The 10,590-nt window shown below is 44.7% G+C and overlaps 1 protein-coding gene across 1 annotated transcript in view; it reads left to right on the top strand.

Moving 5' to 3' along the window:
• The window catches only part of LOC108786641 (peptide methionine sulfoxide reductase MsrA-like), an 18,741-nt gene extending 8,635 nt beyond the window's left edge, over nucleotides 1-10,106 (top strand). Inside the window, exons 4-6 of the mRNA XM_018555974.1 lie at nucleotides 7,185-7,289; nucleotides 8,850-8,956; nucleotides 9,874-10,106. Of these exons, the coding sequence (XP_018411476.1) occupies nucleotides 7,185-7,289; nucleotides 8,850-8,956; nucleotides 9,874-10,026 (365 nt within the window). The 3' untranslated portion in view covers nucleotides 10,027-10,106. The remainder of the gene's footprint in view (nucleotides 1-7,184; nucleotides 7,290-8,849; nucleotides 8,957-9,873) is intronic.
• Nucleotides 10,107-10,590: the final 484 nt, after the last annotated feature.

The following is a 10,590-nucleotide window of genomic DNA, read 5'->3' as shown; positions in this document are numbered from 1 at the left end:
CCCTCTGCTGCAGTTCCCCATCAGGTCCATCTGCAGAGGGTGGGTACAATGCTAGTTTACTATTGGCTATTGCAAATTGAAATAGCCAATACAATGCTTTTCAATGGGAAAATTCTCTTTTTTTTTTTTTTTTTTAATTCCTTGGCCATAAATGAATATTCTTTGAAAAGTGAATTTTTCATTTTCTTTCTCCTCATTCACTAAGATAAATGAAAGTTCCCTAAAATTGAACATGCTCTACTCATTTAGTAAATCAACCCTAATAACGTAAAACAAAACTTGGCTGGTTGTCAATAAATATTGCACTTTGCTCACTATCTTTTAATACTTGTTCTGTAATCCAGGCAGTCCTGCCAGATAGCACAGCCAGCCCCTTGACCTCTCTGCTGATGACATGGAAGCGGAGCAACACGGTTTGCAACACAATTTGGTATAGGACACTTGCGAGCCTGTGATTGGACAGTGAAGCAATAATAGCAAGCTGATAAGGTCAACACGCTCTCTTCTCCTGTTAGGAAGCACCCAGTGTTAGATGGACAATGCAGTAGAACCTGATTGGCTTGCAATGATATCCCTTCTAGTGTGAGTGTGGTTACAGGAGGTTAATATCTTGAGAATCAAGTACTTTTGCCAGCTGTAGAAATACATTTAAAGTGTATCTAAACCCCAAACCAAAAATGTAATATATTGCAGCTTACCAGTCCTTGGATGTGCTGGAAGCATTCGTTTTCTTATTCAGGCTAAGAACATTTTTAATGAGTACAGAAAATAAGCGACATGCAGTGTCCTTGTCACTTCCTCAAAACTGAGAAGCCGGGATAAACAATGTTATCCCTCTTTTGTAAACTACCAGTCACATCATCAGTCCACCATATCATGGAGAGGAACAAAGGCAGACAGGTTTGAAGTCCAGCCTATGTGACAACCTCTATAGATACAATGGAGAAATAAGTGTAGACATAGAAGGACCAAATGTGTATTGGCAGGATCACCAGTTGAAAATAAGCGGGAAGCCTAAATAAAGGAAAACCAATGCAGCCATCACATCTTGGGACTGGTAAGATGCAATTTCTCAAAATATTTGATTTTGGGTTTAGAGGCACTTAGTGTGGAAACCTATGATAAGAAGGTGTGGAGGCTTTCTGAAAATACCAGTCTCACGGCTGTCCAATGGCTTCTGTGCCTTCTAAATTGCTGACGGGAGGTAAGTGAAGGGGAATACAGATTAGGACTTCTGACATCCATCTGACTTTCCTTACCTGCATGCTTGTTCCAGGTCAGTGTCTCAAATGAATAAAAGCAATGAAAGCCTGACAACTAGCATTTGTAGAAGATCAGCAATGGTGGCCTCCATACAGATTTCCTTACATATTTGTATATAAAGAGTACAAAAAGGCGCTTATTAATGTGCTAGAAATGTAAATGAAACTTAAACATTTAGCGTAAATGAGTTTAATACCTTCCAGTTGCATCTAAACAAAATTTGTGATCAGAGTCTGCTTACCTGCGTCTGTAGAAACCTTTCCCGAGTTGATACCACCAGTGCCAGCCTCTGACTCCTAGATGTTCCACCACTTGTCCCTGGGAATAAAACATACACTCACAATATACTGACCTGAGGTGTGCCATGGTCTTGTTGGACAGTATACCAAATAAGGGGGCATACTCCGAATGTGTATAACTAAAAAGAGGGAAGGGTGGGTGGGTTACGCCGTAGATCGCTCGTGTACAGAGGAGCCTGGGCACCCGGTTTAAGAAGGCTGTGGGAGCGCAGACTCCTCCCACAAATCCAGGCCTAACAGGTTAGCCTTAAAACATGTGCAAAGTCTAACAGTTCATTCCCTTTTAGAAATCCTTGGTAGAAAAAGTCTGTCCCCTGTCTGCATGCTCAAGAAAGGACCCTTGCTCTCTGTGTGGAAGTAGTGGTCTCTCTGCAGAGGTCCCACATGCCCCCTGCTGAATCAAAGCTCATGGGACAGCGAGCTGACTTCCATTGGCGAATGCCTGGTAGATTGCGATCGATCTAATGGGCACCCCTCTTCTAAATAGTCTAAACATTCCAGGGTCTTTCTTCTTGGGTATAAGGCCTCATTCACACAGTGTAGAGGCGGGCCGTAGAGATCCATGCGGCATGCACGGCGTATTGGGCTGTTCCCGGGGGTGACAAGTGCTGCGTGTGATTGCTCGCAGCAGCCTGTTCGGCCGTACGCTGACATACGTACACCAGAATTGTGGGTCCGGGTGTCCGTGCTCGGACGCTGACCGGATCTACCCTGTCTGTGTCAGAGTACGGACACCCGGACCCGCATGGAAGTGCAGCTCGAATGTGGGGACAGCCACGCAGTGGTGTCATGCGGGGACCGGGTGTCACCCCGCCGTCATCACGCACGCGCAGTGGTCTTTTTGACGCCTGCCGGTGGCCATCTTGGTTATGGATGCCGGCAGAGAGAGGAGGGGACGTTCACCCTGTGGGATAAGGTATGCCACCGGGTCCCCTCCTCTCTCCTGATACTGTCGGGCTCTCGGTCCGACTGCCCGTCATTTCACTGCCAAGTCATTTTGGTGTCACCCTTCCAATGTTGGCACCTAGGTGCGGGCCGCACCCCCCTTGTGATGCCACTGCAGCCGCGTCCTCCCATAGAGAAGGACAGAATGCTGCATGCAATCACACGCAGCACCTGTCCCTCCTGGGAACAGCCCGATATGGTCGCCGCATGGATCTCTACGGCCCGACGCTGTATGAATGAGGCCTAAGGGAATATAGTACCCAGAATAAATATGGCATGAGTCGAATAAATGAAGAGTGGGCAACTACATCTACACAGGTACCAGATGTAAACAGAGAACAAACCAACTTCCTACCAGGTGAGCTGAATGCACTCCCCTTTTTCTTATTTGGCATATTCTATATATGTCGCTGTCACTTTTTGGGTTTCAGACAGTCATGTAAATCATAGAATATCTTGTTTCAGAACCAGCACTTTGTTGACAATTGCCCTTTGACACTGAGGCTGTCTAATTTAGAATTGTAGCATTGTTTATACCAAATTGTGTCTGCTACAGTTTTTTTAAGCAGTTGTCAGAACAGGGATGACAGAAAGCAGTATAAAACCGAGTCGTATTGTGCCAAAAACTTGATGTGTAGTAATGGTTTGGAGTTGTATGACATAAATGAGTAACTGAAAACTACCCCAGGATTTTGTCTTGGTTGTGAATTCAGCAGCACTTGGTAATGCTTGCCGGTTGTATGCCACAAATGTACCACCAGAGGGCACCCTAGGACTTGTATTGGCTTCGGCTTCAACTGATCTCTATGAGACCGAAAAAGAACTATAGTGTCTTTACCTAAAGTGTATCTAATCCCCACAACAAACGTTATCAATATATTGCAGCTCACCAGTCCTTAGATGTGGCGGCTGTAATACAACTTTGTTTTCTGAGGGTTCTTCCCCTTTATTGTCACCTTGTAATCATGTTGGTATTACACTTCCAGTCTTTGGATGACTCTCACTCACTGTATGGAACACTTTCATCCTGGAACAGAACGTTTATTAGGCTTGCAGAACACCTTTCCTCTTCTTATCTCCATAACATAGGAGATAGGCGTTCTGTAATCCTAAAACACTAACGCTGTACACCAGTGGTGAAGTCTGTCCCCTGACATCACCAAAGGGCCACAAGTAATATCCAGCTAATGGAATGCTACAGAAAGCTATCAGAGGCTGCAGATATGGACCAGGAGATGGTCAAACACTACAAGAATGCTACAAGAGATGCCCAGAGGCTGCAGACATGCTGCAGAAGGTGGCCAGAGACTGCAGACATGCTGCAGGAGGTGGGCAGAGAGCGCAGACCTGCTACAGGAGATGGTCAGAGAGTGCAGACCTGCTACAGGAGGTGGTCAGAGAGTGCAGACCAGCTACAGGAGGTGGTCAGAGAGTGCAGACCTGCTACAGGAGGTGGTCAGAGAGTGCAGACCTGCTACAGGAGGTGGTCAGAGAGTGCAGACCTGCTACAGGAGGTGGTCAGAGAGTGCAGACCAGCTACAGGAGGTGGTCAGAGAGTGCAGACCTGCTACAGGAGGTGGTCGGAGAGTGCAGACCTGCTACAGGAGGTGGTCGGAGAGTGCAGACCAGCTACAGGAGGTGGTCAGAGAGTGCAGACCTGCTACAGGAGGTGGTCGGAGAGTGCAGACCTGCTACAGGAGGTGGTCGGAGAGTGCAGACCTGCTACAGGAGGTGGTCAGAGAGTGCAGACCAGCTACAGGAGGTGGTCAGAGAGTGCAGACCTGCTACAGGATGTGGTCGGAGAGTGCAGAGATGCAACAGGAGGTGGTCAGAGAGTGCAGAGATGCAACAGGAGGTGGTCAGAGAGTGCAGAACCTGCTAAGGGAGGTGGTCAGAGAGTGCAGAGATGCAACAGGAGGTGGTCAGAGCGTGCAGAGATGCAACAGGAGGTGGTCAGAGAGTGCAGAGATGCAACAGGAGGTGGTCAGAGAGTGCAGAGATGCAACAGGAGGTGGTCAGAGAGTGCAGAGATGCAACAGGAGGTGGTCAGAGAGTGCAGAGATGCAACAGGAGGTGGTCAGAGAGTGCAGAGATGCAACAGGAGGTGGTCAGAGAGTGCAGAGATGCAACAGGAGGTGGTCAGAGAGTGCAGAGATGCAACAGGAGGTGGTCAGAGAGTGCAGAGATGCAACAGGAGGTGGTCAGAGAGTGCAGAGATGCAACAGGAGGTGGTCAGAGAGTGCAGACCTGCAACAGGAGGTGGTCAGAGAGTGCAGACCTGCAACAGGAGGTGGTCAGAGAGTGTAGACATGCTACAGGAGATGGTCAGAGAGTGCCGACATGCTGCAGGACCTGTTGGAGACTGGGGACATGCTTCAGTAGATAGTCATGGACTGGAGACACATTACATGAGACTACATGTAAAATGTTTCTTTTGCATAGAAGCCTTCTGTAATAAAGACCAGTATATGCCGCTCTCTCTCCTTGTGCAGGGTGACTGGTCTTCTCTTTGCCCGCTTCTGTAGTTTTCTACATGCAGCCTGTAGTTACGTGGAGCCTGCTGGTCCCTCCCACAGCTTTGCTCTCTGCACAGGCTCGATGCCAAAACTACTGTTACAAAGTAATATCTGGGTTTACACGTCCCTCGGAGGAAGCCCCCAGCTGCGGGGAGGAAACGCGTCAGGGTTAACGTGTGCTAGCCTTCCCTGGATGCCCTCGACACAAGAGATGCTTTTTATTCGTCTACTCATCCCCTATACAATCCGTTTTGGGACGAATATCATGCTAACTACCGATCGGACTGTTTGAATAGAGGTGACCCTGTTTGTGAAGCGGCTTCTGACTGGGCGGCCACGATTTACCTTCAAGCATTTGGGAAAAAGCTGCTCGTGTGTTACCGGTAACTGTTTGCTTCAATTGAGCCACAGGCATTTCACCGTGGAGTGTAAAAATAGCTGTTTTTCCTTGTTTGTTCTACTCTACACAGTGCGGCCGCACATGAATTACTAAAGCTCCTTGGAACGAGCTCTTCTCCTACAAATTAAAGCCTGTACAGGACTCTGCACCTCCGGGGAGAAAATACAAGGGGAGAGAGACGAGTGACCTCAGCTGCTGACCTTTACTCAGGAAATCTACTCTTTCACACACAAATTCAGCAAAGTCTGGATACATCTTACAGTTTATTTCCATCCGTGTGTACAGGTCTTGAGCAGGTTCATCTCTTTCGAGTCCCCCCCCTTAATCGCAACATATGTGAGTAAATTCGGATACTTTGCATCTCTTGATAAGTACCCGCTTATTTTGAGTTCACAACAGTGAGTTTTACCACACAGGTGGTCTATGGGCATGTTTGATATTATGGCGCAGGGCGATTCCAGTGGAATGTTTTAAATGTTTTTAAATGTTTTGTAATTGTAATGGGAGTTGATACATGTCTTGTCTTATAATAAATTATTGCATTATGAATTTTGATTCACCTGATTACTTAGACCAATCTCCATAGAAGGGATTTCGTTGTGTTGGGGACCGTTTTTTGAATAACTATTGGAAACCCTGCAGATTGGTACATGTGTTCTATACGATAAAAGGCAACTCCATTTCCCCGTTTTGTGTTGCATAATATCTGGGTTTACAAAGGCATTTAGTGAAGACAAAGTGGATTCATGTCCTTTGTGGCTACTGAGGAATATACAGTATTTCAATGATAGTTTTTGTGCACGGGTTCAGCTTTAATCACCCAACACTTTATGTCCCTCAAGGGATTAGGATTGAGTACCCATGTCTGCACCCTTTCACTGCAGCTCCTTGAAGGCACCACTCTCTCTAAGGGCTTGTTCACACCGAAAGTGGTGCGTTCCGGAGCGGGAGCTGCTGGAACGCACTGCAATCCTTCCCCTGCGTTCTGGGGTGGGAGGGGGCGTGGCGGTGCATTGAACACAAGCCCCCCCCCCTCACCCCCGCCCGCAGTGCAATCGAACGTGTGGCAAAGCCCTATTTTTGGTGTTTGCGGGTGGAACGGAACTCAGGCGGTGGAAGCGGTGCCGTTGACTTCAATGAACCGCCACGCCCCCTCCCGCCCCAGAAAGCAGGGGGAAGTTTCGTGAGTGATCGCGGTGCGTTCCAGCAGCTAGCACTCTGGAACACACTGCTTTCGGTGTGAACAAGGCCTTATCTTGGCTTCACTGTTTTGAAGGCCAAAGACATGCAACATACAGCCAGTGAAATTAGGATTGAGGGCAGTGACCCTCTAAGTAGTGAAGCAAGGATTACAGGGCCTGGAGCTTGTACATTAAGCACAAGTCAGCAATGACGGCTTCCATATTTCTATCCGAACAGGTGACATGTCAAACCTCAGCACTATGCCTTATTTGTAGTAGAAATGCTGGTGACCCTATTGCAAAGGTTATCAGCAGAAGTCAGTTCACTGGCTGCTATGTTAATCTGAGGACTTCAAAACTTTGAGTCAGTACCGGAAACAAATATACAGATCAGGAGTTCTGACTTTATTTTAATGTTCTGAAAATCAGACCGATAACTCCAGGCAATTAAACACAGAATGAATGTACTAAAGCCAGAGCCTGCCAAGCAATGCAATGGGCATCCTCTCCGTACAGGTACAAAAATATTCCCAAGGACAATTGCACAATGGTTTAGCATATCTTTTGCTTTTCTCTCAAGGTCTCACTGCACATGTCGAGGTGGTCCGGATTGTATTTGACCCTAAAGTCATAACTTATAAAGACTTACTGAAGTTGTTCTGGGAGAACCACAATCCAACTGAAGGTACATTGCTTGCTCATGCATACTTAAAATAAGGTGAAGAATCCCTTCATAGAAATCTATCATTAAAAAAAACATTTTGTAAAAAATATTTTCTTATGTTCAGTACTAAAAAAATGGAAAAATGTTGTTACCACTTTCAGCCAGAAGAGGGAGCTATATGCAGAAAAAGGAACTTCCTCTGTCATGCTAGCAGTGCTAGGCTTTCACATAAGAAAGCTCATCAGGCTTTGCAAATGGAGTGTCACAGTACTTTTAATCACTACCCTGTAATGTTTGTTTTCAAAAGATTTTATGTGAATAATGTAAAGATTATATACAGTAATATCCAGTAATAAATTGAAATGGGGGGGAAAAACAGTTAACCCTTTCCCTGCCAAGCCCTCCGGAATAATTTTAACCTCAGCTGGCCACACCATTTTTGCAATTTCCCCATTGTTTTGATTTCCTATTGCTGCGTTGCTAGTGTTTTGTAAAATACCCCCAAACCATATATTTTCTGAAAGCACAGGCCGGGTAAAATAAAAACATGGTGCTACTTATTTTATAGGTCCTGCGATAATTGCACAAATGTTTGTCAAATCAATATTAAACCGATAAAAATACACTATTAAATTGATAAAAGCACACTATAAAGTCAGTATCGGTGCACAAAAAAAAATACTTTTCTGACTAAATGTAAAAGATGAAACTGGATTGAGTTAATAAGTAACAAATATTTATAAATTTGAAAAGGCCGCCTTTTTGCGAAACTGTAAAAAAATGAAGTAAGGCAAAACTGTAAATAAGTAACTTATGTTAAAATCGTTTCTACACTGTGTTTGTGTATGTGTTGTGATAAAATGATACAGGCGTACATTTAATCGCAACACAGCGTATCAACGCACAGCAATGTGTCACAATGTTTTGCAACGTGCTGCCACACAGTTAAATGTTATTTTTTTTAAAAACAAGGACTGCGATGCGTTCTAACAACGAACCACGTAAGTCCAAGGTATATCCCACCGCACTCCTGACCGGAAACAAACTCCAAACTTGGGCGGGTGCCGATGCGACCACAGATGCCTCCGCCAATAGTACAAAATCGGTAAATGGTCACTCGCACTCCAACTCGATACAAAGTCAATACCTTTTATTGACTGGGATAGTGTCACATTTATAGCTACATAGCTGGGAAGGAGAGGCTGCAGATTGCGGGGTGGGCTTTGCCCAGAATTCCTGTTAATAGCTCTCATCAGCGGCTTTTTCGCCGCTGATGACCGCTATTATTTTACAGGGGAGAGTCAGGGGAACTGTTCTGGTATAAGTTCATGGTCGCTTGTTTTTCCACCTTAACCTATACTTAGTAGATTGTATGACCAGATAGTAACTTGTCAGATTTAGCCCAACATTTGTTTTTAACTTTTTTTTTTTTTTTTTTTTTTAATGTAGCTGGCTAACTGTGATATCAAATATTGCAGTTTGACAGCTGAACATCCACTAGCAGGCTGAAACCCAAATGGAAAAGTTTACCATGGGAATATCATTGTTTCCCTAACATGATCACTTCATCTGTCACTGCAGGAATGAAGCAAGGACAGGATGTAGGCAGTCAGTACCGCTCAGTGATATACACCTATGGACATCAACAGAAAGATGCAGCTGTATTATCAAAGGAGAACTTTCAAAAGGTAAACATTCTGCTATCTATACTCATACATACCATAGAACAAGTTTGGTCTGTTGGTCAGAAACCAAAGTGGGGAATCCTTGAGTTTTATTTACATATGTCTAAATCAGTGATGCCAAACTGGTGACCCAGTGCAGCCCTATGCCCTTCTCCTGAAGTCTTTGTTCTTCTTTTTTCTTTTTTTTTTTTGTGTTTATCTTTCCTTCTTTATTTTTATGAGGTTGGAGAAGTAAATGAGGTGTTCAGCACTGGATATCACAGCAGGTTTCCCACCTTTTAGTGGGCTGCTCATAGCTTCCTATGGAGCCTACCTCTTTGGCTCTGCCATCTATAGGCATGTGTCTACAATGCCTCATGGTATATCCAGCCCTGTTTGCTTGCTACCATTAGATGCATGCCTACAGATGGCAGAGGCAAGAGTACTAAGGATGATACTAGAGGACCTACCTCCAACCTGCCTCCAACCCCTTTATAGTCCAGGTTCAGATCATAGCACTACTCACGTTTAGCAGACAGAGGTACACATGCTATATTAACCTACCACTTGGAGCTTGAACCTTTTTAGAACAATTTGTAGTAGGCCACAGCATGGACTCCCTATATTATAGTAACAATGTAGCCCTTGCTACAAGGACGTGGAGGCACGGCTACAAACTATTATCTAAGCATTTGATGGCTTGTAAATTGTACATCACATACTCTGCATTGATTCCTTCGAATTCCAGAATTAAACATGTTCATTGCAGCTCTTCAGAAAAAGTTGATGGTGGCACGGAAGGCCCATTAAAACGTAGTGCCACCTTGTTTCCTAATGTAAGAAATATGGTACCTCGGCTTATAAAGAAAAGCAGACCATTCATCGATTTATAAATGATGTTTCCAGAACAGATGTATTAACTAGCTGTTCTGTAATTACAGGAGCTTAAACGCATCAGCCTGGGCACCATCGCCACAGAGATCCATCCAGCTCCAGAGTTTTATTATGCAGAGGATTATCACCAGCAATATCTGCACAAAAACCCAGATGGCTACTGTGGCCTGAAGGGAACCGGTGTCAGCTGCCCCCTCTAGAGACCAGAGGATATGTTATTCCACTCTCTTTTACAGGGTTATCTGCATTTGTGCATTCAATAAAATGTTACACAACCTAACTTGCTGTCTTATAGTCAATTCTATACTATCAAATATTGGCCAAAACTTCAGCTTTTTTCTGTCGCGCAGCTAGGCATCATATAGCTAGGTATTTTATAAAATAAAAAGCAGATGTTTAATAAAAACACTGCCAAAAAACTAAGTTGTTAAATGTAATCTTTTATTTTCTTAGAAAATGTCACAAAGGGGTTCATTTTTAAAAGCTTGCACAGCACTAGCACCCCCAGATGGTGCTAACAGGTATAACAATTTCCTATACTTGTCAGCGCCATCAAGAGGTTCATTTATAAAAGTTTCCCCCACTGCCATCAGCATGGTACTAGTGCCCTTAGATGGCACTGATGAGTATAGGGAGCTAATGTCATGCGAACGGCATAGACGGGCAGAACTTTCATAAATGCATCCCAAACGGTGTGCCTGGTTACTAAAGGCAACAGTTTCACTTTTGTTCTGATTTCATTTTAAGTAGGCCTCAGTCAGTTG

This window comes from Nanorana parkeri, unplaced genomic scaffold, assembly GCF_000935625.1.
Source record: "Nanorana parkeri isolate BGI_ZX_2015 unplaced genomic scaffold, ASM93562v1 scaffold220, whole genome shotgun sequence".
NCBI lineage: Eukaryota > Metazoa > Chordata > Amphibia > Anura > Dicroglossidae > Nanorana > Nanorana parkeri.
This window is presented reverse-complemented; position numbering and strand designations above follow the sequence as displayed.